General features: G+C 50.7%; 2 protein-coding genes across 2 annotated transcripts in view; both read left to right on the plus strand.

Moving 5' to 3' along the window:
* Positions 1-27746, plus strand: part of LOC129629600 (immunoglobulin lambda-1 light chain-like) — a 68140-nt gene that overhangs the window by 34354 nt on the left and 6040 nt on the right. The window lies entirely within an intron of this gene.
* On the plus strand, positions 1287-27474 carry LOC129629601 (immunoglobulin lambda-1 light chain-like). The gene is made up of 6 exons (XM_055549693.1): positions 1287-1332; positions 1471-1761; positions 13209-13220; positions 14043-14048; positions 25852-25878; positions 27155-27474. Exons 1-6 carry the CDS (start codon positions 1287-1289, stop codon positions 27472-27474), a joined length of 702 nt encoding a protein of 233 aa, XP_055405668.1.

Below are 27746 nucleotides of genomic sequence, written 5' to 3' on the forward strand. Positions count from 1 at the left end.
CCAACAAAGGTCCGTCTAGTCAAAGCTTTGGTTTTTCCAGTATTCACGTATGGGTGTGAGAGCTGGACTATACAGAAAGCTGAGCGCCAAAGAATCAATGCTTTTGAACTGCGCTGTTGGAGAAGACTCTTGAGAGTCCCTTGGACTGCAAGGAGATCCAACCAGTCCATCCTAAAGGAAATCAGTCCTGAATATTCATTGGAAGGACTGATGCTGAAGCTGAAACTGCAATACTTTAGCTACCTGATGCAAAGAACTGACTCATTGGAAAAGACCCTGATACTGGGGAAGATTGAAGGCGGGAGGAGAAGGGGATGCCAGAGGATGAGATGGTTGGATGGCCTCACTGACTATATGGAAATGAGTTTGAGTAAACTCTGGGAGTTGGTGATGGACAGAGAGGCCTGACGTGCTGCAGTCCATGGGGTCGCAAAGAGTCGGACAAGTCTGAGGGACTGAACAGAACTGAAGAGAATAATCACACTCACGCTCAGGATAGCTCAGTTGGTAAAGAATCTGCCTGCAATGCAGAGACACCGAGTCGATTCCTGGGTCGGGAAGGTCCCCTGGAGAAGGGAAAGGCTCCCCACTCCAGTATTCTGTCCTGGAGAATTCCATGGACTGTAAAGTCTGTGAGGTCGCAAAGAGTAGGATAGGATTGAGCGACTAAACTGAACTGAAGACAGAAATTACAGTCATGCTGAGAAATCAGAGCTCTACTAGAGGCAGCACGTGGGGTGGCCAGCAGGGGGCAGCAGAGCGCAGCCAGGAGCAGCAGGTCAGAGGCTGGGCTGCCCAAGGGGGGCTTCAGGGGAACCAGCCCTGGTGGGTCCACAGGTGTCCAAGGAGCAGCGCTTGGCAGGAAGTCAGGACTGGACAGGCCATCCCCTCAGGACACACAGAACACCCAGGGCAAGGGGCACCATCCATGCCTCAGCCCATGGCCAGGATGCTGCCAGGCTGAGGGCACCTCTGGGACAGCCCAGGGGAGACCACAGGCCGGGGGGCTTGGGACAGTGGTCATGTGGTCAGACACAGGGAAGGTGACAGTGACCGCAGTCCCTGAGGACAAGTCTCATGTGCAGATGTGAGAAGCCGAGGAGGAAGCTGGGGACAGACAAGGGCTGATGGTGTGGTGACCCCGCCTCCCAGTGAGGGGCCCCCGGGGGTGAATTTGCATAAACCCAAACCCTCACTGCCCCCTCAAAGCTCTGAGAGGGAATAAAGGGGCTCGGAGAGCCCAGCGCTGCTGCGGGCTCAGAGGCAGAGCTCGGGGCACATCCACCATGGCCTGGACCCCTCTCCTGCTGCCCCTCCTCACTCTCTGCACAGGTGCGGCCCCCGCCTCGGCCCCCAAGTGACCAGGGCTCAGGCTGGTCTTAAACTCAGCACAGGGGCTGCTGCAGGGGGTATGGGGTCCTGGGGAGAAGACCCTGTTCCTCACACTCCCCTTCCTCTCCTCTCTTCTAGGTCAACTGGCTTCTTCTCAGCTGACTCAGCCGCCTGCGGTGTCCGTGCCCTTGGGACAGACCGCCAGCATCACCTGCCAGGGAGACGACTTCGAAAGCGCTTTTGCTCACTGGTACCAGCAGAAGCCGGGCCAGGCCCCTGTGGTGGTCATTTATGAGTCTAGTGAGAGACCCTCAGGGATCCCTGAACGGTTCTCTGGCTCCAGCTCAGAGAACACGGCCACCCTGACCATCAGCGGGGCCCAGGCCGAGGACGAGGCCGATTATTACTGTCAGTCATATGACATCGGCGGTAATCCTCACAGTGACACAGACAGACGGGGAAGTGAGACACAAACCCTCCCGTCCTGCTCACACTCTCCTCCAGCCCCGGGAGGACTGTGGACACCGCAGGGACAGGCCTGGCCCAGTTCCCCCAGAGCGGAGCCCCCAGGCAGCCCCACCTCCTGGGCCTCCAGGCAGGCTCTGCACGGCGGGGGTGGGGGGTGGGTGGGTCAGGAATGGATTTAGGGTTCCCAGGACCAGGCTCCATGGTGTTTTCTTGACAATGGTGTGAAATGTAGAACTCGGGTCTCATTTAAAGTCAGGCAAAGACATATGTCCAATGTGGTAGTTTTTTTTTTTTTTTTTTTTTCTTTTTAAAAGAAAAGCTTGGCATTTTTTATTATGTGGGGTTTTAGTTGAATAAAAATACATTTGAATGGTTAGCAACAAATGGGAAGGTCTCAGGAGCCCTCCTCCACCATCAGGAGCTGGAAAGAAGTGGAAGAAAAGCAAGGAATTCGCGTGATGGCCAGAGGTCAGGGGCAGGGAGCTGCGAAGACTGCCAGCTGTTTGTGACCGGCCGCCTCCGGATGCATTTCTTAGCAGGGAGGCATGACACTCATGTCTTGATTTGCTAACTAATTCTTACTATTGTTTAGTTGCAAGGTCATGTCTGACTCTTTGCAACCCATGGATTGCTGCCCGCCAGGCACCTCTGTCCATGGGATTTCGCAGGCAAGAATACTGGAGATGGTAGCCATTTTCTTCACCATGGGATCTTCCCGAGCCAGGAATGGAACCCGAGTCGCCTCCTGTGCATGGGGTCTGCTGCCTAACAGGCAGATATTTGACGTCTGAGCCAACAGGGAGGAAAGATGGTAATTATACCAACCATTGAAAGAGGAATTACACACTAATCTTTATCAAAATCTTTCAAACAATAGAGGAGAAAGGATACTCTCTAGTTTATTCCATAAAGTTGGAATTACACTTACCAATAAAGACATTACAAGAAAAGAAAGTGAAGCCCCAAATGCCTTATAAATATACAAGAAAAAATCTTTTAAGATATTAGCCAACTTAATCAACAAAAATGTATCAAAAGTCCAAGTGACATTCACCCCAGGAATGCAAGTGTGGTTCAGCCTAAGACAATCAGTCATGAATAAATCACGGAAAGAAATTAAAAAGACATTAAACATCACAAATGGTGCAGAAAAAGATTTGGCAATATCAAACATCTTTTCATGACCAAAGGAAAAAAAAGAAACAAAACACCAGAAAATTCTGTGTAGAAAGAATATATCTCAACCCAATGAAGGGCATTTATGAAAAACCCACAGCATACATCACACTCCATGAGAAAGACTGAAAGCTTTCCCCACTGCCATTGAACTGTGTCCTGGAAATTCTAGTCACAGCAACAGAGCAAGAGAAAGAAATAATGGCCGTCTAAACTGGTAGGAAGAAATCAAAGGGTCTCTATTTTCTGGACACATAATACAATATAGACAAATTTCTAAAGTCCACAAAAATTACTAGAGCTCATAATGAATCCAGAAATGCGTCAGGGCTCAAGATTCAGATGCAAAAATCATCTGGGTTTTGATGTACCAACAAACAATTCCATTAACAATAGTATCCAAGGAATTAATTTAACTTAGGAGAGAATGGCAACCCACTCCAGTGTTCTTGCCTGGAGAATCCCAGGGACGGGCGAGCCTGGTGGCTGCCGTCTATGGGTCGCACAGAGTCGGACATGACTGAAGTGACTTAGCAGTAGCAGGAGAGAAAAGACCTGTTTACAGAGAGTTATAAAACATTTGGTGATGAAATTAAATAAGAGCAAATCATATAGAAACACTGTTTGTGTTTTGGAGACCTAATGTCGTAAAGGTGGCAACACAGAGACGCCTCAGGTGGAACCCTGAGCCTCCTTCTCCAAACAGGTCTGCTCATCATTTCACAGGTAACCTGAGACCCTAAAGCTTGACACCGAGGCAGTTTGAGGGCGTGAAGAGAGCAGTAGTTCCTCCCATGGGACCGACAGTCAAGGCCCAGGGAATGACCACCTGGACAGATGACTTCCTGGCCTCATCAGCAGTCAGTGTAAAGTGGCCACCAGGGGGCAGCAGAGAGTCACTCAACACCGCATCTGGAGATGAGGTGACCTGGGCATCAGGTGCCCATGCAGGGGCTGGGTACCCACACCTCACACCTGAGGACAGGGGCCGGCTTTCTGTGGTGTCGTCCTGTCAGGATGCACAGACTCCACCCTCTTCGCTTGCATTGATAGCCTCTGTCCTACCTGGAGGACAAGCTCCACCTTCCCCATCTCTCCCCAGGGGGCTGGGGCCAACAGTGTTCTCTCTAGTCAGCTCCAGGAACACAGAGCCAAGAGATTTATTTGTCTTAATTAGAAAAACTATTTGTATTCCTGCATTTCCCCAGTAACTGAAGGCAACTTTAAAAAATGTATTTCCGGGACTTCCCTGGTGGTCCAGTGGCTAGACTCTGAGCTCCCAGTACATGAGGCCCATGTTCAATCCCTGCTCAGGAAACTACATCCCACAGGTTGCAAATAAGATCCTGCATGCCAACCAATGCAGGCAAAGAAACAAGTGTTTAGTATGCATATATTTCATGTGAGGTGTTTCTATAATTTACAGCCAGTATTCTGTCTTACACTTAGTCATTCCTTTGAGCACATGATCGGTCGATAGCCCAGACCACACACAGCAATACTGAGGCCCAGCACCCACCAGCTGCCCAGAACCTCATGGCCAAGGGTGGACACTTCCAGGACCTCAGGGGACCTTTAAGAACGCCCCGTGCTCTTGGCAGAGGACCAGTGTTATCCATGGCTCTGTCACTCGGGAGCTGTGTCTGGGCTGGGTGCGTCACCTGTGGTGTGGGCCTGGTGAGAGTCACCGTCCAGGGGCCCTCAAGGATCAGAAGAACCTTCCCTTAAAAGTTCTAGAGGTGGAGCTAGAACCAGACCCACATGTGAACTGCACCCAAAAACAGTGAAGGATGAGACACTTCAAAGTCCTGGGTGAAATTAAGGTCCTTCCCCTGAACCAGGATGGAGCAGAGGAAGGACTTGGCTTCCAGGAAACCCCGACGTCTCCACTGTGACTCTGGCCACGTTCATGGCAGGGCCCAGGATCCTTTGGTGCAAAGGACTCAGGTTTCCTGGAAAATACAGTCTCCACCTCTGAGCCCTCAGTGAGAAGGGCTTCTCTCCCAAGAGTGCGGCCAGGACCCAGACTGGGGTGGAGCTGTCCCCCCAGACCCTGAGACCAGCAGGTGCAGGAGCAGCCCCGGGCTGAGGGGAGTGTGCAGGGTGCTCCCCCCCCACAACCGCTGTGGCCCTGGGTTGAGCCTCTCCGACCACGGCTGCAAACAGCCTCCACCCCACCCCCAACCCCGGCTCGGGCTGATTTGTATCCCCAGCAGCAAGGGGATAAGACAGACATGGGAGGAGCCCTGCTTAGCCTGGGTTTGGCGAGCAGACTCGGGGCGCCTCCACCACGGCCTGGACCCCCTGCTCCTAGGCCTCCTAGCTCACTGCACAGGTGAGTCCCAGGGTCCACCCACCCCAGCCCAGAACTCGGGGACGGGCCTGGCCCTGACTCTGAGCTCAGTGGGATCTGCCCATGGGGGCAGGGGGCTCCTGGAGCTGCTGCAGGGTGGGCTGAAATCCCCCCTCTGTGCTCACTGCTGGGTCAGCCCTGAGGGCTGTGCCTGCCAGGGAAAGGGGGGGTCTCCTTTACTCAGAGACTCCATCCACCAGGCACATGAGCCGGGAGTGCTGAGACTGAGGGGAGGGTGTCCCTGGGGGCCAGAGAATCTTTGGCACTTAATCTGCATCAGGCAGGGGGCTTCTGTTCCTAGGTTCTCCATGTCCAGCCGCCTCTCCTTTCCTCTCCTGCAGGCGCTGTGTCCTCCTACGAGCTGACTCAGTCACCCTCGGCATCAATGTCCCCAGGACAGACGGCCAGGATCACGTGTGGAGGGCACAGCGTTGGAGGTGAAAATGTTCAGTGGCATCAGCAGAAGCCGGGCCAGGCCCGTGTGCTGGTCATCTATGGTGACGATAACCGACCCACGGGGGTCCCTGACCGGTTCTCTGGCGCCAACTCGGGGAACACGGCCACCCTGACCATGAGCGGGGCCCGGGCCGAGGACGAGGCTGACTATTACAGTCAGCTGTGGGACAGCAGCAGTAACGATCCTCACAGCGACACAGGCAGGCGGGAAGCGAGACGCAAACCCCCTGCCTGGCCCGCACAGCCCAGCCTCCTCGGAGCAGCGGCAGGTCCCACTGAGGCCTGGTGCCCTCTGTGCTCAGGGCCCTCTGTTCATCCTGCTGAGCAGCGGCAAGTGGGCACTGGGTCCCGAGTCCTGGGGGCATATCAGCACCCTTGAGCCAGAGGGTCCCCCATGCCGGCTGAGTCCTAGGACAGCCATGTCCCCTGTCCATGCTCAGCTTCTCTCAGGAGTGGTGGGAAGATTCCAGAAACAGGCAGGAAACCATCAGTCGCTGGTGGCCACTGAGTCAGGCGGCCATTCTGGTCAGCCTACCGGATCGTCCAGCACTGAGACCCAGGGCCTCCCTGGAGGGCAGGATGCGGGACTGCAGCCCGGCCCTCACACCGTCACCCCAAACCCTCGAAGAACCGCGCTCCCCAGGACGCCTGCCCCTTCGCAACCTGACATCCGAACATTTTCATCAGAACTTCTGCAAAATAGTCACACCGCTCCTTTATGTACATTCCTCAGAAGCTAAAAATTATCATAACTTGCTAACCACTCTCCTTAAAAAGTCTTCTATAACGTTCATCTTTCCTGCTCCTTAGATGTGTTTTCATTCCACATCTCTTACTACCTTTGGTCTGCTCGTGTGTTTTCTTTTTTTTTTAATTTTTTTATTGGAATATATTTGCATTACAATGTTGAATTGGTTTCTGTTGTACAACGATGTGAATTAGTTATACATGTCCTGAGGAGGGGCAGCTGCCCGGGCGCAGGAGGGCCGAGAGGAGCTACTCCACGTTCAAGGTCAGGAGGGGCGGCCATGAGGAGATACCCCTCATCCAAGGTAAGGAGCAGCGGCTGAGCTTTGTTGGAGCAGCCTTGAAGAGATACCCCACGTCCAAGGTAAGAGAAACCCAAGTTAGATGGTAGGTGTTGCAAGAGGGCATCAGAGGGCAGACACACTGAAACCATAATCACAGAAAACTAGTCAATCTAATCACATGGACCACAGCCTGGTCTAATTCAATGAAACTAAGCCATGCCCTGTGGGGCCACCCAAGACCCAAGGGTCATGGTGGAGAGGTCTGACAGAATGTGCTCCACGGGAAAAGGGAATGGCAAACCACTTCAGTATTCATGCCTTGAGAGCCCCAGGAACAGTATGAAAAGGCAAAATGATAGGATACTGAAAGAGGAACTCCCCAGGTCGGTAGGTGCCCAATATGCTACTGGAGATCAGTGGAGAAATAACTCCAGAAAGAATGAAGGGATGGAGCCAAAGCAAAAACAATACCCAGCTGTGGATGTGACTGGTGATAGAAGCAAGGTCCAATGCTGTAAAGAGCAATATTGCATAGGAACTTGGAATGTTAGGTCCAAGAATCAAGGCAAATTGGAAGTGGTCAAACAGGAGATGGCAGGAGTGAACGTCGACATTCTAGGAATCAGCGAACTAAAATGGACTGGAATGGGTGAATTTAACTCAGATGACCATTATATCTACTACTGCAGGCAGGAATCCTTTAGAAGAAATGGAGTAGCCATCATGGTCAACAAAAGAGTCCAAAATGCAGTATTTGGATGCAATCTCAAAAATGACAGAATGATCTCTGTTCGTTTCCAAGGCAAACCATTCAATATCACAGTAATCCAAGTCTATGCCCCAACCGGTAATACTGAAGAAACTGAAGTTGAACGGTTCTATGAAGACCTACAAGACCTTTTAGAACTAACACCCAAAAAAGATGTCCTTTGCATTATAGGGGACTGGAATGCAAAAGTAGGAAGTCAAGAAACACCTGGTAACACAAGGCAAATTTGGCCTTGGAGTACAGAATGAAACAGGGCAAAGTCTAACAGAGTTTTGCCAAGAGAACGCACTGGTCATAGCAAACACCTTCTTCTAACAACAAAACAGAAGACTCTACACATGGACATCACCAGACAGTCAACACCGAAATCAGATTGACTATATTCTTTGCAGCCAAAGATGCAGAAGCTCTATACAGTCAGCAAAAACAAGACTGGGAGCTGACTGTGGCTCAGATCATTAACTCCTTATTGCTAAATTCAGGCTGAAATGGAAGAAAGTGGGGGAAACCACTAGACCATTCAGGTATGACCTAAACCAAATCCCTTATGATTATACAGTGGAAGTGAGAAATAGATTTAAGGGACTAGATCTGATAGACAGAGTGCCTGATCAACTATGGACAGAGTTTATGACACTGTACAGGAGACAGAGATCAAGACCATCCCCATGGAATAGAAATGCAAAAAAGCAAAATGACTGTCTGAGGAGGCCTTACAAATAGCTGTGAAAAGAAGAGAAGCGAAAAGCAAAGGAGAAAAGGAAAGATATAAGCATCTGAATGTACAGTTCCAAAAAATAACAAGGAGAGATAAGAAAGCCTTCCTTAGAGGTCATTGCAAAGAAATAGAGGGAAACAACAGAATGGGAGACTAAAGATCTCTTCAAGAAAATTAGAGATACCAAGGGAACATTTCATGCAAAGATGGGCTCGATAAAAGATAGAAATGGTATGGACCTAACAGAAGCAGAAGATATTAAGAAGAGATGGCAAGAATACGCAGAAGAACTGTACAAAAAAGAGCTTCACGACCCAGATAATCACGATGGTGTGATCACTCATCTAGAGCCAAACATCCTGGAATGTGAAGTCAAGTGGGCCTTAGTAAGCATCACTACAAACAAAGCTAGTGGAGGTGATGGAATTCCAGTGGAGCGATTTCAAATCCTGAAAGATGATGCTGTGAAAGTGCTGCACTCAATATGCCAGCAAATTGGGAAAACTCAACAGTGGCCACAGGACTGGAAAAGGTCAGTTTTCATTCCAATTCCAAGGAAAGGCAATGCCAAAGAATGCTCAAACTTCTGCACAATTGCACTCATCTCACACTCTAGCAAAGTAATGCTCAAAATTCTCCAAGCCAGGCATTCTCCAAGCCAGGCTCCAACAGTATATAAACCATGAACTTCCAGATGTTCAAGCTGGTTTTAGAAAAGGCAGAGGAACCAGAGATCATATTGCCAACATCCGCTGGATGATCGAAAAAGCAAGAGAGTTCCAGAAAAACATCTATTTCTACTTTATTGACTATGCCAAAGCCTTTGAGTGTGTGGATCACAATAAACTGTGGAAAATTCTGAAAGAGATGGGAATACCAGACCACCTGACCTACCTCTTGAGAAACCTTTATGCAGGTCCGTAAGCAACACTTAGAACTGGACATGGAACAGACTGGTTCCAAATAGGAAAAGGAGTACGTCAAGGCTGTATATTGTCACCCTGCTTATTTAACTTACATGCGGAATACATCATGAGAAATGCTGGGCTGGAAGAAGCATAAGCTGGAACCAAGATTGACGGGAGAAATATCAATCACCTCAGATATGCAGATGACACCACTCTTATGGCAGAAAGTGAAAGAGGAACTAAAAAGCCTCTTGATGAAAGTGAAAGAGGAGAGTGAAAAAGTTGGCTTAAAGCTCAACATTCAGAAGATCATGGCATCTGGTCCCATCACTTCATGGGATATAGATGGGGAAACAGTGTCAGACTTTATTTTTTGGGGCTCCAAAATCACTGCAGATGGTGACTGCAGCCATGAAATTAAAAGACGCTTACTCCTTGGAAGGAAAGTTATAGCATGCTGCTATAAGCTATAAGTCACTTCAGTCGTGTCCAACTCTGTGCGACCCCACAGACGGCAGCCCACCAGGCTCCCCCGCCCCTTGGATTCTCCAGGCAAGAACACTGGAGTGGGTTGCCATTTCCTTCTCCCATGCATGAAAGTGAAAAGTGAAAAGTGAAAGTGAAGTCACTCAGTCGTGTCCGACCCTCAGCGACCCCATGGGCTGCAGCCCACCAGGCTCCTCCGTCCATGGGATTTTCCAGGCAAGAGTACTGGAGTGGGGTGCCATTGCCTTCTCCAATAAGTTATAGCATACTGAAAAGCAAAGACATTACTTTGCCAACAAAGGTCCATCTAGTCAAGGCTATGGTTTTTCCAGTGGTCATGTATGGATGTGAGAGTTGGACTGTGAAGAAAGGTGAGCACCGAAGAATTGATGCTTTTGAACTGTGGTGTTGGAGAAGACTCTTGAGAGTCCCTTGGACTGCCAAGAGATCCAACCAGTCCATCCTAAAGGAGATCAGTCTTGGGTGTTCATTGGAAGGACTGATGCTGAAGCTGAAACTCCAATACTTTGGCCACCTCATGCGAAGAGTTTACTTATTGAAAAAGACCCTGATGCTGGGAGGGATTGGGGGCAGGAGGAGAAGGGGACAATAGAGGATGAGATGGCTGGATGGCATCACTGACTCGATGGACATGAGTTTGAGTGAACTCCAGGAGTTGGTGATGGACAGGGAGGCCTGGTGTGCTGCGATTCATGGGGTCGCAAAGAGTCGGACACGACTGAGCAAGTGAACTGCACTGAACTGAGCTGTGCTGAGGAGGGCATGGCAACCGACTCTAGTATTCTTGCCTTGAGAATCCCATGGACAGAAGTACTTGACCCGCTACAGTCCATAGGGTCACAAAGAGCTGCACGCGACTGAAGCAACTTAGCAAAAGGCAAAGTCAATGCGTATATCGCCTTACTCTGGAGCCTCCCTCCCACCTCTCCCCGTCCCACTTTCCTGGTCATCACACAGCACCGCGCTGAGCTTCCTGTGCTTTACAGCAGGCTCCCACTAGCTACCTGTTCATCCAAGGCAGTGTATATGTGTCAGGCCTCCTCTCCCAACCCACCCCACCCTCCCCTTCCCCTCGGTGCCCCAAAGCTGCTCTGTTGACAATAGCCAAGACGTGGAGGCAGCCTCAATGCCCACAGACAGAGAATGAGTAAAGAAGATGTGATGCACGGAGCAGCTTCAGCTGCTTGCAACAACTTCTGGCAACTTCTCTTGTCATTTTCCTTCTGTTATAAATATTCTCTAACTTTCCTCGCTGTGGCTTCTTAGCTACACCCATCATTTAACAGTGGACATTTCATGTCTAAATACATGAGTTTTTTTTTAAGTATCTTTGCTATTAATTGGTCATATCAACTTCTCATTTAAGTGTTTTCTTCTCTGCAATCACCCTCTGTGTTTTTTTCAGTCTTCTGATTTTACTGAGGGTTTCAACGGTGAACTCAAAGCTCTCTCTTGATAGATGTCACATTGCACTACAAAAGGTGTGGGTTATTTCCAAATACATTTAGATATTGATTTCTAACATATTTCCACAGTGATAAGAGAACAGACTCTGTGTGATTCAAGTACCTTTAACCCATTAAACTTTTGGACCTTGTTTTGTGTCCCTGGATATGTTCCATTGTCTCCTAGTTTGTAGTCTATGGGAAATTGAATAGAATTTGGATTGTACTGTTGTGGGAAAATTGTATAAATCTCAATTATGTTGAATTGGTTCATAGTGCTTTTCAGGTCTACACTATCCTTCTACTTCTCTGTATATTCATTCTATTAAGTTTTGAGAGCTCGACGTTGAAACTCCAACTAAAAATCTTAATTTATCCACTTAAAAAAATAATTGTAACAAATAGTGGAAGTATATGTAAACTTGTTCTGTATTTTCCAAGTATCCTCTAAGCGTGTTGCTATACTTTCATCATTTAGAAAACAAAAAAGAAAGAGAACAATTTAATAATTTTTTTTAAAGATGTGGTACACACATACAATGTAGTACTACTCACCCACTGAAAGGAACGAAATAGGGTCCTTGGTAGAGATGTGGGTGGACCTGGATTCTGTCACCCAGAGTGAAGTAAGTCAGAAAGAAAAACAAATCCCATGCATTAATGCATACGTGTGGAATCTAGAAAAATAGCACAGATGAATCTATTTCCAGGGCAGGAATAGAGACGTAGACATAGCAGATGGACTTATGCTCCTGTATTTTCATACCCAAGAATCTCATTCAGGATCCTGACATACATCTCCATCAGAACAATGTACATTCATTTAAAAATGTTCAATGGCACTGTGATTTTTCTCCTACCTTGAATTATTACCCTAACTATTAGTATCAGAGTTTGACTCAAACAACATAAATGTATTGAAATCTTTTTTTTTTTTTACAGTTTATTTACTTATTTTTAATTTTTGGTTGCCCTGGGTCTTTGTTGCCAGGTGGGCTTTCTCTAACCGTGACCAGCGGGGCTACTCTCCGACTTCTCACTGTGAAATCGTCTCTTGTCGTGGAGCACAGCCCCTAGGCACTCAGGCTCAGTGGTTGTAGCATGTGGGCTTTGTTGCTCTGTGGCAGGTGGGCCCTTCCCCGACCAGGGATCAGATCCGCACTGGCAGGCAGATTCTTATCCGCTGTACCACCAGGGACGTCCTGAAATCCTTATGAATAATTATCAACTAGTGTTGATTCATGAATCCATCAATTAGTATAATTTACTTTTACCTCTAGGGGCTTCCCCTGTGGCTCAGTTGATAAAGAATCTGCCCACAATGCGGGAGACCTGGGTTTGATCCCTGGGTTGGGAAGATCCCCTGGAGAAGGGTACAGCTACCCGCTCCAGTGTTCTGGCCTGGAGGAGTCTGGTAGGCTACAGTCCATGGGGTCCCAAAGAGTCAGACACGATGGAGCGACTTCACTTTCCTTCTTTCTTTCTTTGTCTCTAGAATGAAGTAGGTCCACAGCAATGCTGTTCTGGCTTTCGTTTCTACAACAAACCTGGGGAAACTTCAGTTCCACAAACAGGAGTTTTGTAACAGAGTGTCCCTCCCTGCTATGAACTCCTTCCTGATTAGGTGCCAGAAATGATTCATGCTGGATGGTCAGAAATTGTTTCTCTGAATGATCTATCAGCTGACAGCCCCAATTCGTACTCTTCTGATTTTGCAGATCACAAAGCACTGGACAGCGTCTGACCTCAAGAGGATTCGAGATGGGCCAGTTCGATGCACCTCCGGACCGTCTGAGAGGAGGGTTCACTGTCCCATCCGCTGGGGGAAACCCCGCCAGCTGGCCCCACCCCAGAGGCAACGTTTCAAGAAACCAGCTGCTGCAAGGTGTCACCCGGTCACTTGTTCACTTTCTCCGTTTCAGGGGTAAACAAGAAAGCTTGAGCAGAGCTTCCTGCTTCAATCTTCACTTTAGAGGCCCCTTGTAGAAGACGTAGTTTTAAAGACTGAGGAAATTTTAAATATCTGTCATCTCAGTGCTTCCCAGGTGGCACAGTTGGTAAAGAACCCAACTGCCAGTGCAGACAAGACAAGGGATGTCGGTTCCATCCCTGGGTTGGGAAGACCCCTTGGAGGAGGAAATGGCAACGCACTCCAGTATTCTTGCCTGGAAAATCTCATGGACAGAAAAGCCTGGCGGGCTACAGTCAGCGGGGTCGCGAGGGTTGGACACGACTTGGCATGCCCGCACAAGTCAATTCCATGCATCTTTGCCAATCTGGTATCTCATGAGGAAAATGCTTGCGTCTTTTCATGCGCTCTAAGTCAAGGGTCCCCAGCCTCTAAGATCTAACGCCTGAGATCTGCGGTGGAGCTGATAATAGAGTACTAATAGTAGAAATAAGCTGCACAATAAATGCAGTTCACTTGAACCAGCCTGAAACCACCTCCCACCCTTGTCCCTGGAGCCAAAAACGACTGCTGCTTTCAGTATATGCTTCCTCCCAAACTTGAGGCTGCTGACTCGAATCGTTTAATCGATGGAAGAGTCTAATCTTGTGATCTAACTAGCAAAGCTAGTCCTCCCTGCCAAACGTCCCATTCCGACCAAGTTCTGTTAGAAGCCTTCCCACTGTGTCAGTACAAACAAACATATTAGTGTGCATTTTGAGGAATATCATAAAATCACTGAAAATTAAACGATGTGTCTGTCTAGTGAAACCAACGTTAAAATGATGTAGATCTTCTATGTTCCTTTACCTACGTTTATAAAAGCTCTTTAAAAACAAGATAAGTCACCAGGCTACTCATCATTCTTGAATTAGCAACAGATACTGTTGGCTGCCACGGATAGTGAGAAATAAATGTCAGGGTGTTTAAGTGTTTGGCGTTTAGAAATAATGAAGTAAGAATCAAATATAAATCACCTTGGCATCGTTAGCCATCGGGCGAAGCATTTCCCATGCACAGAACAAGGATGTGAGAATGTGTCCGTCTGAACCACCGTCCCGGGGTCCCAGGAGGACTCACCGAGCTGACAGTTGGGGTCCCAGGAGGACTCACCGAGCTGACAGTCGTCAGAGCAACAGTTAAGGGAGCAGCAGCTGCTACAAAACCACCACCTGCCAAAGTAGGGTCTCCTCTTGCCAGAGTGCACCTCCCGGGTGTCGGTCCAAACCTTTGGAAAGGACCTGGAAATAAGTGCTACCCACCAGATACTAATATAAACCCACCTGGCCAGGAGAGGCAGGAGCTGCTGGCCCAGGAAGTGTCCCCAGACTCAGTCATCAAGGTAAATAATATTTCGGGACCTCCCTGGAAATCCAGTGGTTAGGACTCTGCACTGTCACTGCCAAGGGCACCGGTTCAATCCCCGGTCGGGGAAGTAAGATCCCACAAGTCACAAGACATGGCCAAATTTAAAAAAGAAAAAAGAGAGAGAAATATTTAATGCAATAGGTTTTAGAATTGAAATTAAGCTCCTGCCCACCCCCACTCCCCAATCCGGATGAATAAAGCATCGAAATAGTAAATGAAGTCAGGCTCTGACATTCACTGATGTGACTCACCTTAAGCACCCCCACCCTAGGACTGGTCAGGGTTCCAGGAGTTCCAGGGGTGCCAGGAGGACAGAGTCCAGCCCCTGCCCCCTCCCCCCACCACCTCCTCCAATGGAGCCGCCTACCCCACCTCCCACCCCCCCGACCCCCCTACCCCCCACCCCTGCCCCCAGGTCTCCCCTGTCCTGTGTCTGAGCTCCACTCTTTCTGGGCAGTGTCTCCCTCTACAGCTGGTTTCTGCTGCCCGCTACCGGGCCCGTCCCTTCTGTTCAGTTCAGTTCAGTCACTCAGTTGTGTCCGACCCTTTGCGACCCCATGGACTGTAGCACACCAGGCCTCCCTGTCCATCACCAACCCCTGGAGCTTACTCAAACTCGTGTCCATCGAGCCAGTGATGCCATCCAACCATCTCATCCTCTGTCGTCCCCTTCTCCTCCTGCCCTCAATCTTTCCCAGCATCAGGGTCTTTTCCAATGAGTCAGTTCTTCACATCAGGTGGCCAAAGTATTGGCATTTCAGCTTCAGCATCAGTCCTTCCCATGAATATTCAGGATTGATTTCCTTTAGGATGGACTGGTTGGATCTCCTTGCAGTCCAAGGGACTCTCAAGAGTCTTCTCCAACACCACAGTTCAAAAGCATCAATTCTTTGGCGATCAGCTCTCTTTATAGTCCAACTCTCACATCCATACATGACCACTGGAAAAACCATAGCCTCGACTAGATGGAACTTTGTGGGCAAAGTAATATCTCTGCTTTTTAATATGCTGTCTAGGTTGGTCATAACTTTTCTTCCAAAGAGCAAGCATCTTTTAATTTCATGGCTGCAGTCACCATCTGCAGTGATTTTTGGAGCCCAAGAAAATAAAGTCTGTCACTGTTTCCACTGTTTCCCCATCTATTTAAGGGAGGGAGATTTCCCAGAGCCCCCAGGTTCCAGGCTGGGCCCCACCCCACTCCCATGTCCCAGAAAGCCTGGTCCTCCCAGGTTCCCGGCTGGCGCTGGTAAGTCCCAGGATATAGTCTTTACATCAAGTTGCTGTGTGTCTTAGGAAAGAAACTCTCCCTCTCTGTGCCTCTGTTCCCTCATCCGCAGAAGGGACTGCCAGGTCGGGGAGTCTGTGACGTCTCCAGCAGCCGAAGATTCTCTCCCCATTTGCTGAAAGAGAGCTCGGGGTGGGGGGAGCTTCTGCACCCCTAGGATCACCAGAGGACCCGGGGTCTTCATGGTTCCCGGGGACCCCTCAGAGGGGGCTCAGGAACCACAGAGCCAGACCCTGATTCCAAAAACCTGGTCACACCTCCAGATGACCCTTTGTCCCCCATCTCCACCTCAAATGCTCCAAGCCCCAACAGTGAAGCGCTTAAGAGAAGGATCCACCAGGCTTGAGTTTGGGGAGGAGGGAAGTGGGGAGCTGGGGGAGGGCCTGGGCCTGGGAGACAGGAATCCATCGTGGCCACAGGCAGGGTCTCTGGGGCCTGCGGGGTGGAGAGCGGGCAGGAGCAGACAGAGGTGACTGGACACGACACGCCCCTCCACTCCAGGGGAGGTGGGCAGGGGCGGCGGCACAAAGGAACAAGAGACCCTGGGAAGGGGGTCCACTGAGCAGACTGCTGGACCCAGACATCTCTGAGCCAGCTGGAATCCAGCTCTAAGCCATGCTCAGCCCAGGCAGGGTGTAGGGCAGGCCTGAGTGGTGTGGCCAGAGCTGCAGCTGCATGGGCTGGGAAGGCCCTGCCCGTCCCCCGAGGGTCCCCCGGGGTCTAGCCAGACTCCAGTTTCCGACCGCAGCCCACACAGGAGGACGTGGCCGGTGGGAGTCGGCCCAGAGGCCTGGGCAGGTGCAGGGTGGGGGGAGGGGGGCAGCTGGAGTCACCCACTGAGTTCAGGGACAGTCCCTTTTCCTCCCCCAAACCTGGGGCTGTCCCGGGGGCCACCGCAGTCTCCAGGCGGCGGGGGGACCCAGCCCCCAAGATGCGAGGAGAGCAGGTGCCAGGCTGGGGTGAGCGAAGCACCACGGTGGGGAGAAGTTGGACTGGATCGGAGCCCCTAGGGGCTCCCCCGTACCTGCATGGCAGCTGTCAGGGCACCCGCACCCCATTGCTGTTCAGTGCTGGCCAGTGTCCAAGGCCAGGGATGTGTGTGTGTGTGTATGCATGCACGCGCGCACGCGCAGTCCAGCCTCAGCACTGGACCAGGCAGCCTGGGATTCCTCCAAAACTGCTTTATGAGTTTGGTCAAACTGTGAGGCTCTGATCACCGCCATCCATTCGCCCCCTCCTGCCCCCCATCACCGTTGTTATTGTCATTATCGAGAGCTGTGGAGGGTCTGGGAGGTCATCCCACCTGCCAGCTAAACCATGAGGCTGCCGCAATTGCACTGATGCAGGCAGACCCGAGATGCTGTGCCGGAGACAAAGGCCAGCTTGTCACCCCGCCAGAGTGGCAGTCGGGCCACAAGCATCATCCAAGCAGTGGTTCTCTGAGCCCGACGGGGTGATGCAAAAGAGCCAGGAGACACCTGCATGTCCAAGCTGGGGGACCCCAGGTCTGTTATGCCAGACAGTAAATACATTCAGCTCCGGAGGGAGAGGGTTCCCCTACCTTCCAGGGTTTCTCATTCCACAAACATCCAAAGACAATCCATACTGAAGGCGATCCGTGCCTTTACTCCTGAGACTGCAGAAGCACAGAGATCCACAGATACTGTCTCCCAGGATCCTATCTATGTAAAGGAACCGAAGTCCCAGGCTGTGTGTCTGGTACCACATCCCATGGAACAGGCTGGACTGATTTTCACTGAATGTAGCAGAAATGTTAAGGAGTATCAGCTTCAAAATACAAGGGCCAGACATGTCTGAAAAGTCCTTTCCAGAAAAGTCCCTTTGGGGTCCTTCCCCAGAGTTGCTGAAACAGAGAACCGGAAGGGCTGCAGAGCTGGACTTAAGTGGACCTAAGCAACTGGATCACAAAGGTCTGTCTCATCAAAGTGATGGTTTTTCCAGTAGTCATGTATGGATGAGAGAATTGGACCATAAAGAAAGCTGAGCACCGAAGAACCGATGCTTTTGAACTGTGGTGTTGGAGAAGACTCTTGAGAGTCCCTTGGACTGCAAGGAGATCCAACCAGTCCATCCTAAAGGAAATCAATCCTGAATATTCATGGGAAGGACTGATGCTGAAGCTGAAACTCCAATACTTTGGCCACCTGATGCAAAGAACTGACTCACTGGAAAAGACCCTGATGCTGGGAAAGATTGAAGGCAGGAGGAGAAGGGGTCGACAGAGGATGAGATGGTTGGGTGGCATCACCCACCCATGGACTCAATGGACATGGGTTTGAGTAAACTCTGGGAGTTGGAGATGGACAGAGAATCCTGGCATGCTGTGGTCCATGGGGTAATAGAGAGTCAGACACGACTGAGAGACTGACAGAACTGAAGCAACTGGCAAGCTGGAGGGTAGGTGCAGGCTGCAATGAGTGGGAACATGCAACCTGCCACGTGGAGCTCTTCCTACACCCAGAGTCCTCACGGCACTGGGACCCTAGCCCTCCATGGCCTCTCCAGGGCCACAAGACACCCTCGCAGAGCAGAGAAGCGGAACAGAGCTAGTGTGCCGAACCAGGTCCCAAGGGTGGGGCGGGGCTGGTGGGCAGGCTTTAGTGAGAAGCCCTTGAGCCCTGGAACCAGAGCAGAACAGTTGGCAGAGGCCCCCCTGGGAGAGGCGCCCCCCCCCCCCCGCCCCGGAGTACTGGCCCTGGGCCCTGGGCCCTGGGGAAGGGGGCGGTGCTGGGGGAAGGGACAGAAGGCCCAGGTAGAGGATGGGCCCCATGGGACAGGGTGCACCAGAACGGCCCTTGCCAGCAAGGGGAAGCGGGGGCAGTTTCGACCCCCTCCAAGGAGAAGCCCACACCAGCGCGTCTGTCCAAAGTGTCCTTGGCCTTGGGGGCACATGAGGCCCAGGCCAGGCCAGGGGGCCCGTGAGGCCCCCAGGGGTCAGCGCGGTGTCCCCAGGCAGCCTTGGCCTCTCATTCTGCTGGGCCTGGCCTCTTATCCCGTGGGCACCCACGGCCTGCTGCCCCTGATGCACATGCCCCCTGCATGGAAGCCCCGTCAGGAAAGAGCCCGTGGAGCCTGCAGGACAGGTAAGGGCCGGGGGAGTCGTGGTGCAGGGAAGTGGGGCTTCCCTTCGATGGGACCCAGGGGTGAATGACCGCAGGGGCGGGGAACGAGAAGGGAAAACCAGCTGGAGAGAAGGAGCCTGGGCAGACGTGGCTGCACTTAGAGCGCTGACGCTGGGCCCAGTGTGCCTTTGTGTTGGGTTTTATTTTTTAATTTTGTATTGAAATACTATTTATCTCGTGGAGCTTTTGGCAGCCTGAGATTTTGCACCCGTGGCTGGTGTCCCTCTTGCCTCACCCCGGCCCTCTGAGCAAGGCAGACACGGCGCAACGGGGCAGGACGTGCCCAGGAGGCACTGATCATTTTGGGGGCAGCGGCCCCACAAGGCAGGTCTGCCTTCCTCCCCTTCTTACAGGCGGGGACAGAGGTCCAGAGAGGTGAGGCAAGCTGCCCAAGGTCACACAGCACATGGGCACAGTCCCAGGACTGTAGAAATTCCGGGACTAGACAGGCACCAGAGTGTCCTGTGTTTTTTAAGAAAACGGTCCAAGAGAAGGGGCAAGTCTGCAAGGCGTCCAGAGAAGGAAGCAAGGGCTTGGCTCGGTCTCCCCCAAGGAGGTCAGCTCCTCAGCGAGGTTCCTAAGTGTCTAATGGAGCCAAGCCTGAACCAAGGGGTCACGTCCAGATATGGGACACTGACCTGGGATGGGAGTGCTCCAGGCAAAGGGAGTAGGGAGGCCGAGGAGGAGAGAGGGGTGCACAGGCCTGCAGGGAGCTTCCAGAGCTGGGGAGAATGGGGTACAGGCCACGGGAGTCTTGTCCACCCCTCCTTTATCCTGGGATCCAGGGCAGGCATTGAGGGATTTATGTGCGGGGCTGTCAGAGTCCAGTTCGTGCTGTGGAAAAATTGTTTCAGATCAGAGACCAGTGTGAGGTCAGGTTAGAGGATGGAGAAGAAGCTGTGAAAAGGTGATGGAGAGCAGGGGGACGGTCCTCGGTGACCAGGCACCGAGATCGCCAATGGAATCCGCAGGCGAATTGACAGTGACGTCGTCAGAGGGCTGTCGGGGAGGAGAGGGCAGTGTCATAAACCGGCTACAAAAATCTAAAATGTGCACCCTTCTCAGCAATATGCAGCAATCATAAAAGAAAGCACATTTCTTTAAATTGCGTAATTCCGCTTTTAGGAATTCATCTGGGGGCGGGGGAACAATCAAAAAGATGTGACCCAAGGTTTACAAGCCAGGAACTCAACTCGTTAATGATGGGATAAAACCGGAAATAACCTGAACATCCAACAGAAAGGGTGTGATGAAGCGCAGCATGGCACATCCACCGTAAGGAAACCTAACACAAACTTCCAAAATGATATTTCTAAAGTTGGGTTTTTAAAGCATGCGTGCACTTTCAAAAGCTTGTCAGAAAACATAGAAATATGACAATCATGTGTCTCTAGCCAGATTTTTTAATTTTTGCTTTATAATTTTATAAAGTTATAATTGTATGAAATATAATGATAGAATTATAAACTATAAAAAATAGTCATGAAAATGTTCACAAGAAGATAGACATGTAATTTTATCTTCTACAATACTTTTTAATACCAGAATAACATGCTTTTAAAAAAGATTGAGCACAGAAGCGTATAAAGTAAAAATTGAGAGTCTCTGCTCACCAACCGCACGCACATCTTATCCTAAAACCCATTCTCCAGCGAGAGACAGTGTCATGTGGGTCTGTACACTCCTGGCCTTCCTCCTAGGCATGTATGTCCCTGGAAACTCACACACACAACTAACGGTGCCGGGGGTTTATTTTTCAAAACGGGCTCATACTCTGCCTATGAGCCTGCAACTATCTATTCAGTCTGTTGAGATTTTCTGTATCAGCCCATATGGATCCCCCATGTTCCCTGAATGGCTCTGTATGAATTCAAAGTTTGGAATAAGCAGCGTGTCTTTAATCATTCGCCTATTAATGGACGTTTGGGGTGTTTCCACTACAAAATGTAAATTACAAGAGATGCTACGTGGAAACCCCCACGTGCGTAGCTATGTGCTCGTACTTTGTACGCTTTGTCTCCCCGGAAAGATGCCTAAAAATGGGGTACTGGGTCAGAAAGAACAGGCTTTGAAATTTTCATAGGAGACGCCAGTGGTCCTCCCAAGAGTCTGCTCTGGCTTCCGTTCCCTGCAGTCAACAACAGTGCTTTTTCCTCTCCATTCTCGCAATAATGTGACGTTTGGATCTTTTTTTATGTTGCGCATCTGAAGAGCAAAAATGAGAACAAAACTGTTTGCCATTTGTTTATTTGATTGTTGGTGATATTTATTTTCCTTTCATACTTTTACTGATTGACTTTATTTCTTCTGTGAATGTACCGGTTGTAATTTTGTCTGGTTTGCTTTTTGTTCGGTTGGTTGTACTTTATAGAAACTCTTCATCCATTTGGGATAGTAACCCCTCGTTAAGCATGTATGTGGTAAATATGTTTCCCTGATCTGTTTTCCAATTTCATTTGTGGGGTCTTTCAACACTAAGGCTTTTTAATTTTTACGTGTCAGATCGGTTGTTTTTCTTTATGGTGTTTGCGAACTGTGGCAAGCATAGGAAAGACATTTCTATTTTGACTTTTTTTTTATTGTATTCAGGTACTTCTATTGTTTCGGTGTTTGTTTTTACTTCACCTGAAATTTATTTTTGTGTTGGTAGAAACGTATCCTTATATATTTTCAAAATGGGAAACCAGTCATTCTGTATTGCTTGAATACAAACACAACTTTCATCAAATGCTGAATTCCTGACTTATCACATCCTCGCTGTGGTTCTAACCATCAGTTCCCACCCCCCTTCCACCATGTTTTAATGATGGTAGCTTTACAGTGTGTTTTGGTACCTGCTAGGGAACAATCCGCCAGTGTTATTCTCAATCAAAATATCTGTGTCTATTCTCCACCATTGAGATGAGATGGTTGGATGGCATCACCGACTCAGTGAACGTGAGTTTGAGTAAGCTCTGGGAGTTGGTGGTGGACAGGGAAGCCTGGTGTGCTGCAGTTCATGGGGTCACAAAGAGTCGGACATGACTGAGCGACTGAACTGAACTGAGTTCCACGATTATTCTTACTGTTGGACTTTAGAACTGGCTCACTGATTTTTAAAAATATTTACTTATTTGGCTGCGCCGGGTCTGAGCTGCGGCACTCTGGACCTTTAGTTGCGACTTACAGACTCTTAGTTGCAGTATGTGGGTTCTAGCTTCCTGACCAGGGGTCGAACCCAGGCCCCCTGCATTGGGAGCTTGGAGTCTCAGCCACGGGACCACCAGGGAAGTCCAAAATTATTCCTTTGATGTTGTGCTTGTAATTTTATGGAGTACGTGGGTTCACTTGAGGGGAATTGATGTCTTTGCTGCTGTGTCCGTTCATTAGGTTGTGCTATATTTTATCCTCACAGATCTTGTACATTCCATGTTAAGTTTATTCCTGGGGCTTTCAATAGAACTGTTATCGAGATTGTCAGTGCTTCTGCCATTTTGTATTCTCAATCATTACTGCCTGTATAGAAGAAAACCTGCTGAGTTTTGCCTAGCCTGCTTGTATTTGATCACAGGTTAACTCTTGCACCAGTTCTAATAGTCCTTCAGTTCATCTTGAGCTTGTTTTTTTTTTTTTTTAAAGTAAACTAGCCCATCACCTGCAAAAACCAATTTTATCTCATTGTTCCTAACACTCACACTCTTCCCCCCATTTTGTGTCATGGGCTTGAATCTGTAGCATATATTAAATAGTAAAAGTAAGCGTGGGAACCCTGGCCTCTAAAATGGTTTTGCCTTTAAATGTGAAGCATGCTCTAAGTTTCAGGAGATACTGTTCATTGAGTTGAGGATGTTTCTTTAGTTAATTAATTTAGTAACAGGCTGGATATTTGCTTTCTTTAATCAGAAATAAGTGCTGAATTTACATTGCTGTCCTGTTAAATTTTGTTTCAAAAATAGTATGTGCATTCCTTAAACACAACCGTGACCCAAAAGTTCCACTGCTGAATTAAAAGAATGCTGGACCCAGTGCAGTATGGGTTACCTTCCTACTTAGATTCTCTACGTAGGGAGATGAGGGCTCGATAAAGGACAGAAATGGTATGGACCTAACAGAAGCAGAAGATATTAAGAAGAGGTGGCAAGAATACACAGAAGAACTGTACAAAAAAGAGCTTCACGACCCAGATAATCATGATAGTGTGATCACTCACCTAGAGCCAGACATCCTGGAATGTGAAGTCAAGTGGGCCTTAGGAAGCATCACTACGAACAAAGCTAGTGGAGGTGATGGAATTCCAGTGGAGCAATTTCAAATCCTGAAAGATGATGCTGTGAAAGTGCTGCACTCAATATGCCAGCAAATTGGGAAAACTCAGCAGTGGCCACAGGACTGGAAAAGGTCAGTTTTCATTCCAATCCCAAAGAACGGCAATGCCAAAGAATGCTCAAACTACCGCACAATTGCACTCATCTCACACGCTAGCAAAGTAATGCTCAAAATTCTCCAAGCCAGGCTTCAGCAATACGTGAACCATGAACTTCCTGATGTTCAAGCTGGTTTTAGAAAAGGCAGAGGAACCAGAGATCAAATTGCCAACATCCAGTGGATCAATGAAAAAGCAAGAGAGTTCCAGAAAAACATCTATTTCTACTTTATTGACTATGCCAAAGCCTTTGAGTGTGTGGATCACAATAAACTGTGGAAAATTCTGAAGGAGATGGGCATACCAGACCACCTGACCTGCCTCTTGAGAAATCTGTATGCAGGTCAGGAAGCAACAGTTAGAACTGGACATGGAACAACAGACTGGTTCCAAATAGGAAAAGGAGTACGTCAAGGCTGTATATTATCACCCTGCTTATTTAACTTATATGCAGAGTACATCATGAGAAATGCTGGACTGGAAGAAACACAAGCAGTAATCAAGATTGCCGGGAGAATATGCAGAGGACACCACCCTTATGGCAGAAAGTGAAGAGGAACTCAAAAGCCTCTTGATGAAAGTGAAAGTGGAGAGTGAAAAAGTTGGCTTAAAGCTCAACATTCAGAAAGCAAAGATCATGGCATCCAGTCCCATCACTTCATGGGAAATAGATGGGGAAACAGTGTCAGACTTTATTTTTCTGGGCTCCAAAATCACTACAGATGGTGACTGCAGCCATGAAATTAAAAGACGCTTACTCCTTGGAAGGAAAGTTATGACCAACCTAGATAGCATATTCAAAAGCAGAGACATTACTTTGCCAACAAAGGTCCGTCTGGTCAAGGTTATGGTTTTTCCTGTGGTCATGTATGGATGTGAGAGTTGGACTGTGAAGAAGGCTGAGAGCCGAAGAATTGATACTTTTGAACTGTGGTGTTGGAGAAGACTCTTGAGAGTCCCTTGGGCTGCAAGGAGATCCAACCAGTCCATTCTGAAGGAGATCAGCCCTGGAATTTCTTTGGAGGGAATGATACTGAAGCTGAAACTCCAGTACTTTGGCCACCTCATGTGAAGAGTTGACTCATTGGAAAAGACTCTGATGCTGGGAGGGATTGGGGGCAGGAGGAGAGGGGACGACAGAGGGAGATGGCTGGATGGCATCACTGACTTGATGGACGTGAGTCTGAGTGAACTCCGGGAGTTGGTGATGGACAGGGAGGCCTGGCGTGCTGCGATTCATGGGGTCGCAAAGAGTCGGACATGACTGAGCGACTGAACTGAACTGAGGATTCTTGTCATCATAAACTCTGACAGTGCAATCTGGGTGCTTTTTTTGTTCTTCTGAGATTTTTAAGGGTATGTTTTGTTATGGTAGGACACAGAGGCTGACTCAATGAGGCGCAAGCATTATGGGATGAGTCCAGGCCTCTGGCTTGTGGAGAAATCTACCTAATTGAGAACATTGCGGGGGACCAGGTCTGCAAGGACCTGGGAGCAGTTTCGATGGAAGATGCTGAGTCTGAGGAGGCTGTGGGACACTCAAGCTGAGAAGCATCCAGGAGGCAGAATGTGTATAAATCCAGAGCCAAAAAAAAGAGGTCAGGAAGGAAATAGGGATGCAAGGGCCCTGGGTGGTTGTCCGAGTGCGCAGTGTGGGTCAGAAGCAGAGAGAGTGGAAGAGCACCGGGGGCTGCGGGGGGACCTCAGACTAGACGGGATGGGACCTTGTTAGACTTGACCCCAGAAGTTTCAGGGAGAGATGGGGGTGGGGGGGGAGGGCTCCCCCCACCAAGTCCCAGCGTGTGAAACAGGGCTTGGCAGACAGGTGCTTGATGGCCACTGTTGGACAGACAGATGCAAGATGGACAGATGGATGGATAATGGATGGAAGGATGGATGTTGGATGACAGATGGATGGATGATGGATGGATGGATGGATGTTGGATCGATGGATGGACAAACAGATGTACAGAAAGACAGTGATCTGACAACAGAGAATGTTGATCGAAGAGAACAAACTGAACTGCGTCTCCGTGGGTGGAGAAACAGGGCAGGGTTCCCCACTTGGGGCCTGAGGAATAGCCCGGTGTCCACAGCCCCAGGAAGGAAGCTGCCTGGCTGGACTGTGAGGAACTGTGGGGAAGGAACACCCAGCGGCCTTACAGTGAGGCCAGGAGCGGTCGGGCAGGTCCGAGCCAGGCTGGTACTCCTCTACCGCTCCACGTCTCCATCAGCGCTGAGGCGTCAGTGGTGGCCAGGACAGCCTCCGAGTGAGGGGGCACTGGGTGAGCCCGAGGCGTGTGTGGCCACTGCCTCAGCCAGGGGGCTGGACATGGGGCATCTCCAGCACACAAGTTGCCCCAGCCTCTGGAAGGCTGGCTCCACAGCACCCCTCAGCCCAAGGACACAGCCCCGCCGGCTGCAGCCCTGCGCCCGCCACGCCCAGCAGGTGCCCGCTCGGCCCAGCCCCCCCGGGGGACAGGCCCCAGGCGCTGGCCCGGCGGGTTTTGGTCCGAGGCTCAGTCTCTGTGTCTCGTCTTAGGCGGCGGGACCTGGCTCACCGTCCTGGGTAAGTGGCTCCCGCCCCTACCCCAGCCTGTCTCACCCTCTGCTCTCTCGGGAAAGTCACTTCTCTTGCTCTGGGGGCGGCTTCCTCTCTGTCCCCCCGGCCTTAAGGGCCGATCCCCACCTTTCTCCGTGGGGCTGGGAGGGGAGGCGGGTTGGTCTTGGGGTAACCAGCAGGAGCGTCCAGAGGCCGACCGTCCAATGGGGCCAGTCGGGGTGCCGGGGCTGGTGTTTGGTCGAGGAATGCAGGGACTTGTTCCCCTCTTGCAGGGCAGACGCTGGGGTGCGGGCCAGAGGCTGGTGCTGACTAGAGGCATCTCCAAGCCCCGGGCTCCATGCTGTGAGCTCCATGCCCTGGCCGGGAGGGCCAGACAGGAGCTTAGGGGCTCGGCGGGGGCTATGACCAGGCCCCAGGAACACAGGAGGCAGCCTGAGGGAAGGCCCTGGACGTCAGAGAGAGAGGGGTCTCACCCACTCTGGGCTGAGGGGCCGGGTGGACACAGCTGAGACAGGGCGAGCTGACCAGAGGATCTCAGGACAGCGGTCAGAAAGAAGCGGGTCCCCTGGGGCAGAAACTTGTCAGTCCGGAAGACCTGATCCCCTGGGACCCAGGGGTCACACCTGTCCGAGGGTCGGCCTCTGCTGGCCTCGAAGCGAGCATTAGACTTAGGAGATATGAAGAGGGCTCTGACCCCCACAAAATCGGGGTCTTCGGAGGTGCTGTGTGGGGGCACCGTCCCCTGAAGGCAGGTGAGGCGAGGGGCCCTGCACTCAGGCAGGGGGGACGGTAGACAGGCAGGGTCTCAGAGGAGCCCCAAGCCTTGGCCAGGAGAGCTGAGGCTGGGCTGGGCGAGGAGAGGGAGGCCCAGGCCCAGCTCCGCACATGCCCCTGGCCCGCTTGTCCCCACATCTCCCGTTAGGACCGTCCTGGCAGGTGGGCAGGGGAACCCGGGTTCACGGAGGAGGCACCTGGGCTGCATGAGCGGAAGGTCACGGAGGGGTCTGGCAGGGGCTGAGGGCTCAAGGGGTCAGGGCCAAGAGCAGACACAGACTCCCGGGGCCAGGAGGATGGAGGAGAGCAGCTCTGGTCGCAGTCGGGGACTCTGAGGCCACGCTTGGCTGGTCACTGGGAGAGTGGCATGCAACGGCTTCTGAGGGGCTGTCTGCCACCCAGGGGCTGAGGGCAAGGGTCGGGGGGCACAGAGAAAGCAAGCAGGGCTACCGTGGGGACAAGGTCAGAACCTCCCCAGCGTCTTACACCCCCTCCTCCATCCACACAGGTCAGCCCAAGTCCGCACCCTCTGTCACCCTGTTCCCGCCCTCCACAGAGGAGCTCAGCGTCAACAAGGCCACCCTGGTGTGTCTCATCAGCGACTTCTACCCGGGTAGCGTGACCGTGGCCAGGAAGGCAGACGGCAGCACCATCACCCGGAACGTGGAGACCACCCGGGCCTCCAAACAGAGCAACAGCAAGTACGCGGCCAGCAGCTACCTGAGCCTGACGGGCACCGACTGGAAATCGAAAAGCAGTTACAGCTGCGAGGTCACGCACGAGGGGAGCACCGTGACGAAGACAGTGAAGCCCTCAGAGTGTTCTTAGGGCCCTGGGCCCCCACCCTCGGGGGCCCTCTGGCCCACACCCCATCCCCCAGCTCGCCATGGACCCCTGAGCCCCACCCAGGTCACCTCACACCAGGGACCACTTCTCCCTCCCTATTCCTGCTTCTCCTGAATAAAGACCTTCTCATTTATCAGCCAACATGTCTGAAGTGCTTTCTGGGTCTGGCCAAGTGTCGGGGTTAAGGGTCAGTTCCTTAGGGAAGGGACAGGTGTGACCTAAGAGTCCATCCACTTCTCATCACCCCAACCCAT

This window comes from Bubalus kerabau, chromosome 16 (assembly GCF_029407905.1).
Source record: "Bubalus kerabau isolate K-KA32 ecotype Philippines breed swamp buffalo chromosome 16, PCC_UOA_SB_1v2, whole genome shotgun sequence".
NCBI lineage: Eukaryota > Metazoa > Chordata > Mammalia > Artiodactyla > Bovidae > Bubalus > Bubalus kerabau.